This window comes from Fukomys damarensis, unplaced genomic scaffold (assembly GCF_012274545.1).
Source record: "Fukomys damarensis isolate Sample0158 unplaced genomic scaffold, DMR_v1.0_HiC HiC_scaffold_6, whole genome shotgun sequence".
Classification (NCBI taxonomy): domain Eukaryota; kingdom Metazoa; phylum Chordata; class Mammalia; order Rodentia; family Bathyergidae; genus Fukomys; species Fukomys damarensis.
The window spans coordinates 34,636,606-34,656,584 of NW_022900918.1; the positions used below are offsets into that span (position 1 = coordinate 34,636,606).

A 19,979-nucleotide genomic window follows, 5' to 3' on the forward strand; every position below is an offset into this window, starting at 1 on the left:
CCCTTGCTCTCCCTATTTATCCTCTCCACCCTTTCCTATTTAGGAAGATTTTGTTTCCATTTTTTCCTATTCTCATATCTTTTCTTTTCCCCTCTTTCCTTTCCCCTACCCTTCTTACTTCCTCAAATTTGATTATTGAAGTAAAATTCTCATTCCCCTCAGATACTGTGAAACATTGGGGATGTGATAAAAAAATACAGTAAATGTTTAAATAAGAAATTAGTTGTCACAGTACATGACACATAGCCATGAACTCCCCTCAAAGTGCCCTGCCACCTGTTTTATACACACATCCCATCCTTCTTACCACTTTTTGAAGCAGTTCTGAAAGTCCTTTCTCTTGAGTGTCTTTTCATGGCTGCCTCAACGTCCTGAATGAATAAAAATGTTTATGGCAACTTCTGTCAAACATAGACATTATTCTGTGTCTTCATCAGCCTTATTCTCCAAATCTGGCCCTGGGCACATTCTACCTCTTCTCCAAAGTTAAAATGACCACAAAAAGTAACATTTTGAGTCAGTTCAGAACATTGGGGCAGCCACATTAGCACAGATAAAGACACTACTGAAAGAGGACTTGCAGAACTGCTCCTATAAGTGGCAGGAAAGATTGGACAAGCACGTTCAAAGGAAGGGGGGATATTTTGAGGGAGATTAACAGCAGTGTGTGTTCTACTGCAATAAACATTTACAGTGTAAACATTCAGTGTATTTTCCATCACACCTTCTATGGGTCTAAATTTGTTATAGGTCAGTTTTGAACCAATGTGACCCTTAAGGGGTTTTGCCACAACAGTAGTTTCTTCGGGAAAACAAGCTGAGTCACTGGATGTTTTTAAATCCCCAGGCCATGGGACTTGTGACTGTGGGAAATGCAGATGTGACCTGGGATGGTCTGGTGATGCTTGCCAGTATCCGACTAACTGTAACCTTACGAAGAAGAAAAGCAACCAAATGTGCAAGAATTCTCAAGATATTGTCTGCTCCAACGCAGGTAAGAATTCTATCTTAGGGAAATTCTTAAGTGAAATAATCACAGTTTGTTTTGTAATGAAAGTATGTAGGCGAGAAGACAGGTCGAACCTCTAAGTGAGACTGCTTTTGAGCATATTTTTTTAAAGGAACTTCAGATCCATCAAAAGGAAAAAAAGTTGTCATCTTGCTGAGACTGGCAAGTCTGATACTCTCCAGCTGTTTCCAATGCCTCCTTGGAGCAGAGAATTCACTGGGAACAAAACCCGACAACGTTTTATGAAAATTGAGAGCCATGGTTTTGAATGCTGCATTAAATCTTTTAAAAAAGGACTTACATAACTGACTTAATTATTTCTTGTCACAAATCAAGGGTGCTTTGAATTTATTCCTTAGCATTAAGTAGGACCAAATCTTTTTAATTTGATAGAAATTTCATACTTCTGTCATACAGTGACAGTGAGATACTTTGACCAAAATATTTTATATTTCACAGGAGTCATTTAAAGATGTTTTTCAGAAAATCACAGGGAAGTTGTTAAAGTTGATTAGCAAAACCATGTAAAATAAGACAGTTGCAGTTTAGATTTCAATGGTGTTTAGCTGTAATTCAGCATTCTTACCATTTGGGTATGTGGAGCCTTAAAGCTGGTTTTTCTCAGCCATGGCTGAACATGAGAATCCCAAAGAGAAAGGAATAAAATGTCAGTGCTCATGTCTAACCCTGGAGGGTCTGCTTCAGTTGCATTGGGGTGTAGGCTGGAGATTAGTAGATTTTGAATTCTGCAGAGAGGGATCCTAATGTAAATCTAGGGGTGAGAGACATCGGACTACATGTTCAAGGTGAGCATTTGGCTGCCTGTGCAAATATCTTCCCTTGGAAACTTACGTTACTGGTAAGGACCTTCTGCAGTCAGAGCTAGGACTTTTCCACAGTCTGATTGCAACAAATTGCTAGGTGTCCACTGGGCTATGTAAGGATGTCTGGCTAATGGAAATCCGGGCCAGGCCCAGAGCAAGACTTAAGGAGGCCATCAGGGGCCAGAAGAGTGGTCTGAGCAGTCAGGTCACTTTCTGTCTTCATAGTAGTTTCTCCTCAGCACTTCTGCTTTTTCTTTCCCCTAAGTAGGATTTCTCTACCTCCGATTTGTGACACCCACTGATACCAACACACACACACACACATGCTCACACGCACGTGCACACACATGCACACAGGCTGTACCTTCTATTTTGGACCTGAGCACTCTGCTTTTGAATTTATTTTTATTATTGTTTGCAAATAAAATTCAGATATTAAAATTAAAACATTATAACCAGATAAAGGTTAACCTGTGAATATGAAGATATTTTAATATTAAGGAATATGATTCACCACATTAACATATTTTTGTTTTTGAGGTACTGGTGATTAAATCCAGGATCTTTACAGAGTGACACCACCACCCATACACACACACACACACACACACACACACACACACATTTTTTTGAGACAGAGTCTTGCTGAGTCATTATTTTTCACCAGCAAGTCTCCAACTTGTGATCTTCCTTCTCACCCTTCTACAGTTCTGAGATCATAGGTGTGCACACCAGGCTCATATTTACATATCTGAAATGAAACACTGTACATAATCCTTTTTTAATAGATGATAAAACATTTGGTAAAATATAAAGCATATTTTAAAGACATCTGAACCTCTATCTTTTTTAAAACACTGACTCAATACTTTTATGTCATCTGTCATCTAGTTCAGTTTTGTCAATTGACTCAACAATGTTCTTTAAAATGTTTTACCCTTCCTTGTAAGAGTAGTCTAGGATCTGTGTTGGGATTAGTCATCTCTCTTTAGCTTCCTTTAATCTGGACGATTTCCAAGGATTTTTGGGCTTCATAGCATTGAAAATTTTGAAGAAAATTGTCTTAATCTCTCTTTTTGTAAATAAAATCTCCTCACAATACCAGTACATTTATTTATTTGCTCAATCCTATACTATATCTAAAATTGTTTTTAGAATAGCTCCATACACACAACTATAAACAACAAATCCATCACAAAATACCAAGATTTGTTTCCAATCCACTATGTCCCCAAGCTCTCTTCACCTGATTCATTTCTGATATTAGAGCTTGTCATCAAATGCTGTGTAATAAATTACTTGGATTCCTTTTATCTTTTTCCTTTTAGTGTGTTTACAGTATTTGTTTAAAATATAATTGAGCTTATTTATTTCATATTGCTTTCACTTTTCATTTTTCCTTCTTCCCCATGATTTATTCATGTATTTCCTACTGTATGGAATATAAAGAGGCTTCTAAAAGTCAAAACTACCCATGCAAGCATAGCTCAGAGAGTCATCACTCCTTTCTACCCTACTTATTCTCAGTTTCATGACCAGTCAACTCTGCTGCTTTTGCTTTATCTGTGCATAGGTTTCTGTCTGTATATATAAATATATATATGTATATTTTATTCTTTTTGTCTATCTCCTGTATAAAAGGTAGTCTCCTGGAATTCACTCCATATCAGTTCATAAACAATCCTTCTCGTTCTTTTTTTCAAAAGTATAGGACTGAATTCACTGCATGTGACATATTAATTCAATCCATCTTCTATGCTTGAGCATTTAAAGTTTCCAGTATTTTGAAACTGTAATAATAATGGATGGAGCAGTGTGCGCTGTTTTTATTTTCATGTTTTTGGAGGTATATCTTCAGGGTAAATTGTGAGGAGTGAGATTGTTGGGCCAACTGGTGAATTCATTCTCAGTCTTATAACCACTTCCACCCACCTAGCTCAGGACCCTCCAAATGGCATCAGCCTATAGGTTTTCTAATCTTTTGCAGATCACACTGTGGTCCCCTGGAAGCATCTTGGAACCAAAAGGCAAGAAGAAATAAATGAAGTGGGGTGTAAGACCCAAGGGCAGAAGGAGATGCAGCTAGGGATCAACGAGTTCCAGAAGCTAACTCTGTAGGGGCCCAGACAGGTGACGATGTGCAGAGTGAGGTTTGGATGCAGTGCCTTGACACAAGGTACAGGCTGGTGTGCAATTCTGATAAGTCATCCTAGAGAGAGCCAGCTATATTAGGCAGCATGCAAAACTGGAGCTAAAATAACCCAATGTAAGGCAGAAGACCAATCCTAGAGAGTGAGTTAACTGGCAACCAAGAAAGAGAAGCAGGATGACACAGCACGATCATAGGAGTCTGGCACTTCTGCCTGGGCTTCCATCTGCCATGTTTTGGAGGCTCAGTTGTGAATTCTGCTGGATGAGTGAGACAGGAAGTCTGTTGTAAACTCCCAAACTAGCCAGGAATGGTTTGTATGTGTGGATGAGGGTGAGCTTGCCTGTGGGGGAACAGACGTCAGTGAGGAGTTGTAGAATTTGGAGGCAGAAGCTGTTTCTTGCCATCTTTCGTGGCTGGGGGATTTCTGGCTATGCAACCCTAACAGAGTTACTCTCTTCTTCCAAACCATGGCAGGCTCCCAGTATTCCAACAGATAATCTGGAATCCTTAACCAATGGTCTTGATCTCTGCTATCTGCAGTCAGTCTAGCCTTTTTCTCCAAAGCCAAGCCAGGTTTTCACATTTGTCAATTTTCCGTTCTCATTGCTTAATCTAGGCATTTTCTTCAACATTTTCAATATCAAAAATCTCTTGTTCATCCCCACTTGTTGGAATTATATGTATATATTGTATGCCAACTCAAGAATTTATTCCTTCCCTATACCTTTCCTCCTTCATAGAACCAGATAGAATTTTACTTTTGATAGCATTACTCCCCTACCTCCCCTAACCTCCTAAGGTCAGGTGGCTAGGATAAAATATAAGGAACAGAGAGAGGGCTCCTGTTGTCTTTGCTTGTCTTTGCTTGCTGCTTGTCACTTGCTGCTTTCTGCCTTGCTGCCTTCCACCTGACATGAACTGTTTCTCCTCTGTAGTGCCTCTCTGCCATGCCACCTTGCCTTGGAGCCATGCAACTATGAACTGAAACCTCTACAAACTGTGAGCCAAATAAACCTTTCCTTCCTTAATTTTGGGTGTCCTATGTCTTGTCTCATCAATGAGAAAGTAACTAAGACAGAGAGATAGATATTTTATTAATTATATTTTTCTTTCTGGTCTATGACTTCCTTAATTTTATTTATCTTACTCTAATCCTATTATAACTTTCCAGTAACACAATAGGTAACAATACACTTTAATGACTAGAGATATGAGTGATTGAGAGACAGAATGAGTGTCAATATATAAAAAGAAGAGTGGTAGGAAAAATTAGATGAGACAATGTAGCAGTAGCCTCAGATTTCAAATAAGTTTTATAAATGAAAATCATCTTCAGAAAAAAACCTGCACAAAATTGCAATATAATATAAATCATAATCACATGAGTATTCCCACGGTAGGAAATAATAAACTCAAATTCTGTCAAAGTTACTATTTATAAGTACTTGAAGGGAATAAAATTTACAGATAATAGAAATCGTAAGTGATCTGGGTAATGGAATCATACAGAAGACATAAAAGGAAGGTCATTGTCAGGGTCCTTAAATACAAGGTGAGTCTGGAGAAAATATTTATAATATGGTTAATATGTTTGATATCTTAATGGGAGAAGATGAAAAATTCAATATTTTGAAAGCCTACTATGGACTAAATCCAGTGTTTTAAAAAAGATGACTTTGTATTATATTTATTACTTCACCCTCATTCTATGAATTAAAAACTATTTGCAGTTATGAACTTGAACAATTGAAGATCAAAGGGTTCTCGAAAATGGATAGTCAGTGAGTATTACACTTGTATTGTACTACTAGTCTACCTTAATCTGAATCCCTGCCCTTTCCCATTTATCACATATAGTACAGGACAGCTAATATCTCATTGATCCAGCCAAATATCATCTGTGGCTCCTTCTCATCATTCACCCCTCACTCCAATTGGCCACCAGACTTTGTGTTCTTTCTCCTTAAGATATTCTCCAACATGTTTAATTCTCTCTAAACTCACTGTCATCATCTGTCCGACCTTCACTTTATTTTTTCCTGCAGAAAAATGTAACAGCTTCTTAACTATTATTTTACATCCACTTTTGCCCAATCTCAGAGCATTCTCCATGTGTCAACCAGTGCCATCTGGTGTAAACACATACCTGATCATAGGATCCCTTGCTGAGACCACTGCTGTAGATTCATATTCTTGGGTTAAAGTTGTAAATTTTTAAGATGAACTAGATTACCACAAATAGCCCCGTTAGTTGCCTTTTTATATAATTGTACTTTTCACATTATTTCATATAATTCAACCCTGCTCTGTTTTACTGCTGAGCCTTTGCTGTTGAATTGAATTTCTTCACCATCTTACTTTTCTCGATACTATTTTTTTATGGCTTGACTCTCAGTTCTCATCTGCTTCCTTTGGGAATCTACAGTGACCTCCAAGTCTCAGATAAATCCCCTTGCTTTGTGTTTCTGCAACACTTTTCACTTCTCTATTTGCTTTATCACATTGATTTATACTTGTGTAGGGTTCTGAGAGGAGGACTACAGCTGACTTAATCTCCTGTTGGATTTTCAGAATCTAGTGTTGAGTATGGCCACTGATAAAGTCTTAATTTTTATACAATGATTGCTATATCAATTAAAAATAGAAGACTATATATTAAGAAAGAAGTTCCTCATGTAGAAGTTCCTCTCAATATCATTTTAATGCAACATTCCCATCAGTTAAATCACTCTTAGGGGTTGTAATCAAACACTCAGAATTGGATGGGTATGTGGCTTGTGGTAGACCAGATGATTTCATTACCACTGTATAACTGAGCCACTTTGAGATTCTTTAAAGACCCAGGAATCTTCTTAAGAGAACTCACTATGATGTTGTTACCAAAAGAACAAAGGTATCAGTCAATGCTGAGGATGGGAGATTATCAGGGGCATATAAGTTTTGCATTTGATTATGAATTATTTCCACAAATATTTATTATAGAAATCACATGTTCAAATATTGTGCAAAGCATTGAATAAATACTGGCAAGGAAGATAAGCAAGGTTACTCCCATCATAAAGTCTAGAATTTTCTGCTTTAGTTCTCTTCAGGCCCAGGTAAAATCCGAAGATATTCATGCTTTGGTTGGATGGATATCTATGAAATAGCACTGCATTTGAGGAGGTCAAATTTACATTCATTAAACTATTAGAGGTCAATAGTAATACCTGTGTGATATAAAATAATTGCTGTGCCCTCATAATCTCAAAAAGGAATACTTTATAGTTTATTCTCTACCTCAGTATGTCCATATACATGATTGAAATATTTAGTTGAGTTTTCTGTGGTGTTGAAACATTTAGTTGAGTTTTCTGTCCTTTAGAAATAACAGGATAAAACTTCATTCATTATTATTGATATGCATTGTAATAATTTTTTTTTTCATGGCTTAGGTACCTGTCACTGTGGCAGGTGTAAGTGTGATGATTCAGATGGAAATGGCCTCGTTTATGGCAAATTTTGTGAGTGTGATGATAGAGAATGCATAGATGATGAGACGGAGGAGATATGTGGAGGTAGGTATGTTAATGGTGGAAATCCATAAAAGCTCCTGTTTTGTTTTGGGTTTTTTTTTTCACCTCTTTGTTGTACTTTTATCTCTGCATGAGTTTTTGCTCTTGTGTTCTGATCCACTTTGAACTTACGCTATTAGGAGCACACTCCACATCTGGAGAGTTGGACTAGGGTATTCAGAATAGACTAGCACCTTTTAAATGTGAAGCTGGATTGTTCCCAGAGGGGAGTCACATCGTCTGACAACAGGCCAGTTGCATAACTCTGAAGCCGTTCTAGTAGGATGCCATCTTTTTGCTCACCTTAACCACTATAACTGTATCATTTTTCTCCTTATCTCTTAACAATAATTAATTTCATTGTCTTTCTTTTTTCCCATTGTTTATTGGAACATTTAAAGCAAACAGTACAGTGGCATTTGTCATTGCAATCTTGTACCTTTACTTGATATATCTTGGCTGTTTCATTCTCTTTCTAAACCATAGCCCTCAGATACTCCCATGTCCTACTGAGATCACTGAAGCCTGATAGGATGGTTGGCTTAGAGTTTCACTCTTTTCCCTGTATCCTTTCTGTGTGCCACCATTACTCAACTCATTTTTTTATTGCACCGTGCTTATATTGTTTCCTACAATGCCACAAACTTCAATAAGTACTTTGCATCCATACATCTCACAACATCGCTCCAAGGTAAGGGTTAATTTTATTCTCACAGACAGATGTAGAAACTAAGACTTGGAAAAATGAAAGAATTTACCCAGACTCATTTCACTAATTATGATAGAATTTAGACTCCTATCCTGAAATTACAGAGGAAATAAATGTTTATTTAAGACTAAAAAGTTGATTAAATCTTTTCAAATCTGACTGTTAAGAAAAGCAATTAATGCACAGTTATGTTTTTTTCTAGTGCAATTCTCAAGTTCCCAAGGCTTGTTATATAGCACTAGAATATGATTTTGTTGTGTGTCATGAAGAAATCTTTTAAAGTTAACAAATAAAATATAGAAGTGATATATTTCACTTTTGATTGAATAATTTGATAGTCTGCTTTGCTTAAGTGAACAAATTAAAATGTGGAGGAAATAGTCATTGTCTCTGATGTTAAGGAGAAGTTTCATATTAATACTTCAATTACAGTGTAGTTAGCCAGAAAACATGGTATTGGGTGAGTGAGTTCCTCTTTCTTTGCATCTTTCTAAAGCATTATATCTTTTCACATTTTTCTTTCTCTTGCATGTATAAGTCACATCTTCTGAGCAGGAATGGCATAGCAGAGTAGAATATTCTGTAGTATTTCCCACTTCTTATACTTACACCCTACTAATATTTTTGCTATTGGCTAGATACGCCATAAGGTTAGAATGAAAAACGGGGCACTAGAGATTGAAAAATATCCCGTGGTTGATTTTCCATGGGCCCTCTGGGAATATGGCTAGAGCAACAGAAGGCAATTGGAAGAACAAGTATTTCAACTATGTAGATAGTTAAAAACCAAACTCCTAAAACAGAAGGGTTAGACTTACAACAAGAATTAGGACATTTGTTCATGATTAGGTAGCACAAGCACAAGAAAGAGCAGGAACAAACAGTGAATTTGGAGGTAAGTGTCATCCTTTGGGAATTTGCAGAAGGGAGGTTAGAGATGTTTGACTTGAATGAAGTGATGTGAAAATCCATTTCAGTGGCTTAGTGGAATATTCAAATGCACTGATAATAGGCTACCTCAGACCCGGGGATTTGGCTCAGTGGTTCCCCTGCCTGCCTCACCAGCACAAGGGCCTGAGTTTGATCCCCATTACCAAAAATAAAAATAAAAAAGAGAGCTTAAAGAGTGACATCTGGACAAAGTGATGGGTGCCATTCACTGTCATTTTTATCCTCTTTACACATATGGTAGGCATTTGATTGGGAGACCAGTGTCTACAATATTTTATTGGTCCAAATCAAAACCAAACGTAGCCTTAGCTGAAAACATCTTTTCCATGTAGAGGAGCCCAGCAGATTGTGAGACACAGCTGAATGAAAACTTGATCTGTTTCCTCTGGTTTAAAAATGGCTCTGTAATTAATAATGTGTATCTAAGTAAATATCCACCATTGCTTTCTCAGTAGTTGATTTCAAATAAACTATTTAATACCTAATTGAAGAAATGCCCTCATGCATTGGAGTTTGATGGATATAACAGAGGATGCTAAGTAATAGACTCTCACAATCATTCACGTTACTTCTTTAAAACACTTTCATTTTAATCAGCTCTCTGTGTGGGCCAAGCTAAAGGACAATTTGGTTTGCTTAACTTGTGTAATTAGGCAAATATAATTATGCAAACACAAAGTCCAGGTATAAGCTCCACTTGGATGTTTTGAGGAAAAAATGTATAATTTGATTAATTTAGCAAGGAATGTGGAGCTCTCATATTAAAAGGCAAAAATGATTATGAAGAGGTAGAAAGTTAATGCTGCTTTGAAAAGTTGCTTTTTTCCTCACTGTGTAAAATTCTTTTGGGTAAAGGCCATGGGAAGTGTTACTGTGGAAACTGTTACTGCGAGGCTGGTTGGCATGGAGATAAATGTGAATTCCAGTGCGACATCACCCCCTGGGAAAGCAAGCGAAAATGCACATCTCCAGATGGCAAAATCTGCAGTAACAGAGGTGCGTCCTTCATACATGTTACTAAGTAATTGGGAAGCAAACAGAGCCTTCGTTATTAACACATCTCTGCATTTCCTTAAGGGTGGGAGGGAACCATCTTTTATAATCATTTACTTTGATATAAGTCAATCTTTATTATACCAACAGTCCTCTTTCTTGTTCTTTATGGAGTACAGAACAGAAAGATAAGAAAGTTTGTTGTCGTACTTTAAGCTTCACTGAGCAAATAGTTAACACAGGGACTGTCATTTCTTTGGCTGCCCCCCAGAAGTGGCATGGTACAGCTAAAAGGCAATCCTTGTAGGTACTTCTGCTAAATGTCTCTTGACTCACACAGCCACTGACAGCATGAGCATCTAATTACCCACAGAGCATGCAAAAAGCCCTCTTGTCTTAATTATGAGCAAATGGAAGGCTTGGCTGAAAGGCTAAATCAATACAGATGAACTTAACTTCTAAATGCAATAACAAGAGTACTATATGGAATCCAATGGATACAGTAGAAACTATGTATCAAATACCCATGTATAATTTAAACTGAATTTAAGTAGGACTTTAAAAAATTCATATTGACAAAATGTAGTTAAAAGTTAGTTAACAGTTGATATAAAATCAAATAGTTGCACAGCTCTTAAAAATCCTGGAAATTAGCCCGGTATGGTGGCACACACCTGTAATCCCAGCACTCGGGAGGCTGAGGCAGGAGGACTGCTGTGCGTTTGAGACCAGCCTGCGCTACATAGTGAGTTCCAGGTCAGTCTCAAGTACATAGTGAGACCCTGTCTCGAAAAAACAAATTAATTAATGAATTAGAAATGCTGGAAATTATTTATTTTCCCTTTGTCTGCTGAGAGGTAGATAATAGAGAGCTGCCTGATGACATATACAAGGGGCCATTATCCATTCTCTATATTATGAAATCTAGTTAGCTGGAAAACTGGTTTCATTTCTCTTCATGAATGATTCACCCTAATAGAACAACTTGATGGGGAAGGGAGGGCATAGGAAAATGGAAACAAAAATTCTGAACTTAAAACAAAAAAATAAAAAAGTCATCACTTTACATGGATTAGGTCTTACTGTGTACAATAACTCACTCTATATGTTCTTTAAATAAAGATATATTTTCTGCTGAAATCCTGCCTGTTCCATGGGATACAAACTCACCATTTTGTCAGTGTATGAAGCCTGAACTGCATGATTATGGAGAAGTAACCACTGAGGTGTTGGATTCAGAGGGGAAGAGGAGCGTGGGACGGGGTAGGGTGTGGAGAACGGCTGTGCAGCTGGCAGGGTGCTGTTCAGAGACACACACCAGGCCACCTGTCCGAGGTCCTGCCTCCTGCTTGGAGCATTGGCATTTGCAGATCTGGCTGAGGAAGAGTGGGAGGAGCTTGCCTCAGTGAGGTTCATAGGTTGTGAGCCTTAGGGGTTCAGGAAGGCCCTGGGATGAGTCCTCCTCAGAAAATGTCAACTGTGTCGAACCCGGCGCCATTTTCTTTTCCTTGGTTCCTTTGGTAAAAGGGAGACACTGTTTCCTTCAATTGTCTACCCGGTCTTCCCTTCCTGCTCCTCTCCAGGGGCTAAGAAAATAGGACTGTAGACCTCGCTGTGTGGAGACGGGTAAAGTTCTCTGTTGCCCACCTGGCTTGGGGACAGCTCGTGTTGGACCTCCCTTCCAACATGCCTGGAGGTTTCTTCTCCTGCAAATTCTCCCAGCTGCTTGTCCTTTTCCCCACTACATCATTTGCACTGTCCTGAAAACAACACACCCCCATCTTAAAGAGCCATCATAACAGTATAAAGAAGTAAATGAAAATGACCTGTGACACTTAAATGACAACACCCTTTATATTTTAGTACATGATCTTTCAGGTTTTTTATTTACTTGAATTAATTTCTGTGACTTTCTCTTCCCTCTGAAGAAATATAAATTTGCCCATGTATTCCATCTTCTTACTAAACACAAAACATTATGTCATACCATACATACTGATTTTTAATTTGATTTTTCCATTTAATGTATATTTTGCTTGTATATACCGGCACACAAAAGCTGATATTATACTTGATGACTGCTTTGCGATCCACACTTTGCATATATCATTACTGGAATAATTCCTGTTGACTGCTAATTGGGACACTGGCATGTTTTTCAATAAAATAAATGCAATCATATTTTATATCTCTGAACAGCTACTTTTGTGTACTTTTCCTTGCTGTTGGATACATTGATTGGAGGGGTATTATACTGAATAGTAACATATATCTAAGCAGTACATTTATGAGCTTGCCACTGAGATCTCTGTACCCTTCTGTACTCCATTTCAGAACCAGAAAGCAGCTCTGGGTCCTTATCTGGTCTCTTACCTGTGACAGTCTAACATCAGAAACTGTCCCAAGTCCCTGTTTTGCTAATGATCTCTCCCTGCGAAGCCCTGATTATTAGTAGTAGTTTGAGTGGATAAACAGTCTTCATGCCAATCATTATTTCTTTATGAAGTTTTCTTTTCCTTTGGTTTATTTTATTTTAGGTATAGCTAACCTTTATATTTTTTACTCCTTTGAATTGTCTATGCATTTGTGAAAGTGCTCTTTGTCTTCTAAATTCATAAATATTACTTGACTCAGTTTTTTTAGACTTTTGTTTTAAATGGTGTTTGGTCCCAACCAAAATTTTAGGCTTTTATGTGATCAAGTCTATTCATTTCTTTTCCTTTAGCAATTTTGCATTGGGAGTTCTGGGTAAAATTATTGTTTTAATTTCTACTTTTAAGTCTACAACCCAACTGGTATTTTGGTAAGAGTTGTTGCAAAAATTTGAATTTATTTTTCTCCAAATGATTAGATAGTTGCCCTAAAAACAATGAGTAAAAACAGTTACTGATGATCCTCACAAGGTATGGTATGATCTTTATGTATATCAAAAGTATACAATAAAACTGTTTTTTTTTTAAAAAGATAAGACAGGAAATATGGCTTCTAATGAGGCACTTCCCTAAGCAAATCTCTTGATGACCAAGGTGAAACATTTTAGTTTGCTTTCCAGCACCCTCTTTAATCTGCACCAATCCAACCCCTCCTCGGACTTCCTTCTTGGCCTTCCTTCATGCATACCTTGGGCTCTACACCCACTCTTAGTATCCTCGGACATCTCCCCTCCTGGGTACATCCAGATCTTCTGCTCCTAATTACTCCAACTTGTGTGGGTCTCCCCTTCACCAAACTTTTCCATCACATCCCTGTGGTTTACAAATGCTAATGTTTATTCTTCTGATACTTGCCAGTTTCTCTATCCTTAGTCTTTGTTGTTGATGTTATCAGCTAGACTGCATATGCCTTAAAGGCTAAGATTCTCTCTCATGTTAGTTTGGTCTTATCATTAAAAGAAGCTACCATACCACGAATGACACACATGGCAATCTGTCATCATTGTGAACATAGGTGATGACTTTTGTTTATCTGTTAAGGAATTTCAAATTTCAGATGGTATTTTCCTTTTTAAGAACATTTTTATCTGAAAATGTAAGTTTTCCAAAACAAAAGAAGCACCAGGGAAAAATAAATCAGCGGGTGAGATGCTTTCTGTGATAGATTTTCTTAATTAGATCCATGTAACATTCTTTCTTCCCATCTAGGGACCTGTGTGTGTGGCGAGTGTTCTTGCCACGATGTTGATCCAACTGGGGACTGGGGAGACATTCACGGGGACACCTGCGCATGTGATGAAAGGGACTGCAGATCTGTTTACGATCGGTACTCTGATGACTTCTGCTCAGGTAAGGGAACTCCTAGCCCTTAATTTTAAATTGAAAAGATTTGTTTCTCAGTTTCAAGATTCGTTCTGATTCTTTTAGACACTAGAAGAAACTGAACAGGAGTTTAATGCATTCTATATTTGCAGTGTTCTACAAGTAGCTCGGGAAACCCCCAGAGACAAAAACCCAGAAACAAAACCAAAAATACCTCCACTGGCAAAGGCTAGAAGTAAAAGCTCACCCACTCACTTAAAATTAATTTAATTCCACACCAAAGCGAATCATTAGCACCAGACAGATCTATCTGCTCAACCCATTGGAGAATTCAAAAGGAACATAGTTGATGGCTGTGAACAGGGTAGTTACCATTAGGAAAACCGTATTAAACTATTGCTAAACTTAAGATAGCACAGGTCTCAGGGATTTTTTTTTTTATTTATTAGCTTTTTGGTATAATTTGCATCAAAATTATGCTGTAGTATAGTCTAGAAGTGAATGTTAATTAGTGGATTCAAAATTTTATGCCATTAATATTTATGGAGCAGGACTACTTTTCAACGTCTCAGTGGTGTCCAGGATCCACCAGGGAAGAAGACAAGCCAGATACTTGAACTTCTGGAGCTCACAATCTAAATGCCAAGGGGAAAAAAAAAAATCTGCCCAGATGTCTAATGGTGAAAAATAATAATGAAATAAAAAAGCAGTCAGAATTATCTGAAATTGAGTGTCACTTAACAAAAGCAGAGCTATGGATTTTCAGTCCAGACATGTTTGATGACCCAGAGGGCAGATGTACGCAGATTCAGCTCTAAACTGACTGCTTGCCCGGTGCACGCAGACAGATAGAAAGCTCCTCTGGTTTCCTGAAGGAAGATGAAAGAACTGCGCTAAAAGGGCTTCTCTGTTCAGTTAAGATGGTGGAACTTTTAGGACTGAGGGGAGCCGGCTGCTGAAACTGCCCACTGCAGAAGGATTTCCCCTTTGCTTCCCAGAATTTCCTAAACATTTGGAGGACACTATTCTTTCAAGGAAGTTTTGTTATTCATTATAGATGTGCTGATGTCTTTATCAACACAGTGGTATCAAAACAGGTGATAACAGGGAGTGGCTTCAATGATGCAGAACAAGTCCCAAAGATGCCTGGGATGGGCGGTTCCACATTTTCCTTAAGGTGATGTGGCCTTTCCCAGAGGTGATGATGCAGTTCATTTGCATTGTGGGTGGGGTTCTGCCTTAAAAGTAGGTTTGCAGGTAAGGAAAGAGGAGAAGGGCATGTGCGTAGGAGGGATGGAGGGATATAACCACGTGTGGTACCAGGACCACTCTGAAATACACAGATATGCACGGAGCAAAGGGCAGGGTAAAAGGTAAGGCTTGTGAGAAAAAGCAACAGGAGGGATTTTTGCTCTGCTGCAGAACCAAGCTTTCCTCTGAAGGCAGGGGAGAGCTCGTCATGCTTTCAGGCAGAGAAATGCCGCAGTCATCAGGACTGGCTGTCCGGGTAAATGTTGCTGTCATGTACTGAAGTGGGGTGACAGGAGGGGATTTTCACACTTGCTATTAACTGTGAGTGTAAAACATGAAGGGCTGCCCAAAGTTACTATGTTTTCCCAGCCTAGTGAATGTGTGAGCTAGGCCTGAACATGAGAATTTAGGATTTTAGGCACATCATTGCTCGGGAACCATCACTTATAAATGCCATTTTTAGATTATGTGGAGATCAGCATGAATCCCCATGACTTAAAGTTAAAAATTAATTACCAGGCTGTGTAGAAAAGTCATGTTTGTGACTCCCTTTAACGTAAATACTTTCTGCCTCGTGATTCTGGTCTTGATCCTGAATTCTGAGTAGGGTTGAAAAGACCAAAATGACGCCCATACAGTGGCATAATGATATACCATTGTTCTGTGATGTGGCCCACAGCCCCATGAGGGCATGGACTCCTGGGGTCAAGACAAGTGCGAGGACTTCCCTTGATACCTTCCTCTCCCTCCATACCCTCAGTTCCCACTGCAGTTCCTTAGGCTTAGACTTAGGGCTGCAGCTTGAGCAGGTGTAGGTTCTTCATAGAGGCCTCCTGCAAATCTAGTTTTCCATAGAACCCATTTTCCCCCTCTCTCTTCTGCCTATTTTCCTTTTGCGCATATTTTCTGTTCTCCATAGCCTAGGAGATTTCAGAGGTGCCTGGGCAGTCACGGCTGTATGGTTTATGGGGTTCTTGGAGAAGTTTGGTGAGAAGGTTTCACCCTCTTCGTTGTGGCCTCTATGCAGCGGATGTAGAGAGGCACTGGGGGGAAGTTGTGGAGGGGATGTAGCAAAGTGACATCAGTCAGGAGCTCAGATGCTTTTGATTTGTGTGTTGCATGTGACCTCCAGCTCTAGGATGAGGATTGAAGACTGAAACAGCTCACACTGGGAGATCCTATTCTGTCAGAACTTGCTGAGTTCTTTCTATGCTTTATTCCACTTTATTTTTGCTCCTACTTTGGTAATGAGACATTAATATCTGCCTTTTAACATAGAAAATAATCTCAGAGACATTAAGTGTCTTGCTCATCTTCACATTGCCTATAAATGTCCTCTGAAAACACATATAGCGTACTTCTCATGTAACTTAATCTGCAGGTAATGCAAATAAAACTCTTCAGTTTTACTTTCTGTTGGTGAGGAAGTTTCAGGATACCCAAATCATTATAAAACTAAGTTTTTCTGAACATCATGATGACATGCTGTAGGCATCATCAATTCTGGAGTATTTCTTCATTCTTACTAAAGTTGTAGAGTTCTATATATCGTGCTTAGAGAGTCATGAGGCTTTACAATTTCCTTAATTACCAGTCTAAATTGCACAGTGGAAAGGATGCCATACAGTCGATCACGGAGCATGTGAATGCCTTTGTGTTCTGAGGCAGAAATAGTCCAACAATGTCAGTGTTCTCTGGGGATTTTTTGCACAGCTGATATATAATAAGGCTCATATAAAATGCAGCTTAATTTTTAGCTCCCATTCTTGCCATCCTAAGTCCAAGGGAAGTCTCTGAGTGGATTAGTTTAAGTTGATGCTTTTGATTTACATCCTCACTTTATTCATTTGTTCCCGCTCTATCTGTTCATGTAATCAATAATACATTCACATGTAGGTATTGCATGATTAGAACATATGGCAACATGAGATACAATGATATCTGCTCCCAAATTAATCGGTTTTCTTTTTCTCTTTTGTGATTTCTATCTGTTGTTCATCATTGACATGATATAGTTGGTAATGTGTTCATTCATCTATACACAAACACGACTCTGGTACACAGACACATAGACAAATATATGCGCCCTTGCAGAAAAGACTATTGACAAATTTTTAGTGTGGTACTGACCAGGGCATGGCCAGCCATCCAAAAAAATACACTGACCATTTTGTTTGTTACACTCAATTTATTTATTGATTCTAAAATAATTCCGTTATTCCTGAGAGTTGCTTAACATTCTGATTTATTTCCCCAAATCCAATAATTGGAAAATTTTAACAGAGTGTAAATTTAAGCTTTACTTTTCAGCTTGTTCTGCCTACCAATATGAGAAACATATAATGATAGTCTCTGCTTAGGGTTGTATTGGTTTAAAAAATGGAATCACTTGATAGAACTGTAGCACATGGGAGAATCATCATTGTAGATTAGCAAAGGGCTAAGGAAAAATGATTAAGTACATTCAATTTGCTTTATCTTGGAAGAAAAATCAATATATTGAATAGATTTTGAAAATAACAAGTTCTAGTTAGGTCTAATTTATTCCCTGGAGCTTTTCCCTCTTGATGGTGTTCATGTTATTTTGTAAGTAACTACTTGTACACATCAGGTTTGTATTCATGGGTACCTACCTCTTGATCATTTAAAAATAAAAAATATTCTCTACATCACTGAAGTATTTCATCCGGGATAAAGTCAACTGCATTTGTCCTGCACGGATTATTTCTAGAGTTTGGATAGATTCACACAAAAGAACACAATGATTACAAATAAAAATGACATTTTGATGTCAACATCCTTTGTGTAAGAGCCTCAGATTCTGCATAGCTGCTGCCTTTCAAGCATGGCCAAGACGCTGGTCATGTGAGGGACTTTCCTGTCCCTGTGATACATTTTGACCCCCTCACTGCACCAACAATGAGCACTGCATGCTGTTCCGTTGTTGAGTTCTGTTTTGTGTGTGTGTGTGTGTGTATTATGGCATACACACAGGCCTTCTGAGAGTGCTTCTCTTTTTTGAAATCTTTTGGTGTTTGAGATCAGGAACAAATAACAACATTCCTCATCTTTCATGTCTACATCATGGAGCCTCTACTTACATAGTTTAAATAATTTTTGTTAGAAGCCATGACATTAACTCAGATGGCCTTAAAATATACACAGATGGGACAAACTAGGATTGGAGAATTACATTTCAAATCAGTGTAGAAATTTTTCCTTCTGGTTCTTTGCATTTGAAAAATATATCAAATGGAGTTGAGTCCAGAAAGGATAATGGCACATCTAAATCAAGGACCAAGAATCCTGATTTCCTTTCTTATGCCTTTTTCAACATTTGTTTATAGCAGACACTGGTATAATATGTTAGGGAAGGTTTTCATGCTAAATGGATCTTGTAATTTCTTAACCCTTCTCTAGCAAAATCAAGCACTTTTATCTCTCTGGCTTTATTTCTGCTGGGTGATTGCTTCCCTTCCACTTTGGCATAACTTTTATATTGGAACTGAGGAGCAAGTAACTCCAGAAGAGAAACTGCAATTTTATTGCATAATTTCCTTTGGTTATTTTTCCTGAAAGGCTCAATATCTGCTTCATAATCTGGTATCGATACCTTGCACTTCTACAAGACTTTGTGCCTCAGTGATTTCCCTAGAATCTGATGCCAGTAGTTTACATTTCTTCATGATTTTCTGACTCTACCAATTAAATTTCACAAAGGACTTTGTAATGGGCATCCTCATTTAGCTGGGGACATCTAATACTCTGAAACATATTTTAACATTACATGACAGAGTCTGAAAGGTAAAGGGTATGATCTCTACTTACCAAGAAAGCCAAAATTATGCTTTAACTTCCCAGTTAATCTCTAAAATGTATGTGAATTAGACAATGCCATTGTTAATGCTATTTTTCTTCCTTTTTTTTTTTTTGACTTTGAATTAGTACATGTTTTCAGTATACAATAATTACATTCACTGGAGGGGACTGGCACATGTCCACAACACATTTAGTTTCCCTTCTTCCTCTATCCTTTAATTTTTTCATTATTGGACTTGTTATTTATCTTATAAGACCTTATAAAGTTTATTATCACATACACAGATGGAAACCCAAACTAATAGGCTAAAGACCATAGAAAACATGTAAGACAATTGCACTAAGTCAAGGCACACATTTTTCAGTGTAGTAGACCATATATATGGAAGTTCTTTTCTACTGCATTTACATTTGCTTCATTTATGAGATTTATTGATATATTTGATTTACAAATCCTACTTTTGCCAAGTGATCAAACCTTCAAAATGCATACCATGGCACTGTTTCCTCATTTATATGGGTTGCTGCTTTGTCACTGCCCTTCTTCATTATAAGTGGATTACTTATGTCCCTTCTATTCTAATGCCCCTTATTTTCTCAGCGTGAGCTTGTTTACCTGGTATTGAATCCTACTGGCAAAGATTATAACAGGCACGCCCATGAGTAGAGGAGAACCAGTGGTCATGCTGAACCAGGAAATGTTCTACCAATTTAATACATTCTTGTTTAGGGGCAGAGCCTTTTGTACCACAACTGTTCACAGACATGGCACTATCCTCTGAACCCATACCGGTGCGTGGATCTGTCGCGAACCGGCGACGCAGAGCACTGTCCAGCAGTGCCTCAAACCTGAAAGACCAGCGGGGTGGAGATGGGGCAGAGAGAAAGGAAGGACGTCAAGACAAGAGTCTGATCAAGGCGACGTTTATTGCCGGCAAGCATCAGCCTTTTAAAGCAAAAAA

At 38.1% G+C, this 19,979-nt stretch overlaps 1 protein-coding gene across 1 annotated transcript in view; it reads left to right on the forward strand.

The window, feature by feature from the left end:
* Window positions 1-19,979, forward strand: part of Itgbl1 (integrin subunit beta like 1) — a gene marked incomplete at its 5' end in the record, with an annotated part of 218,722 nt that overhangs the window by 100,518 nt on the left and 98,225 nt on the right. Inside the window, 4 exons of the mRNA XM_010604622.2 lie at window positions 848-994; window positions 7,420-7,542; window positions 10,055-10,195; window positions 13,834-13,974. Of these exons, the coding sequence (XP_010602924.2) occupies window positions 848-994; window positions 7,420-7,542; window positions 10,055-10,195; window positions 13,834-13,974 (552 nt within the window). The remainder of the gene's footprint in view (window positions 1-847; window positions 995-7,419; window positions 7,543-10,054; window positions 10,196-13,833; window positions 13,975-19,979) is intronic.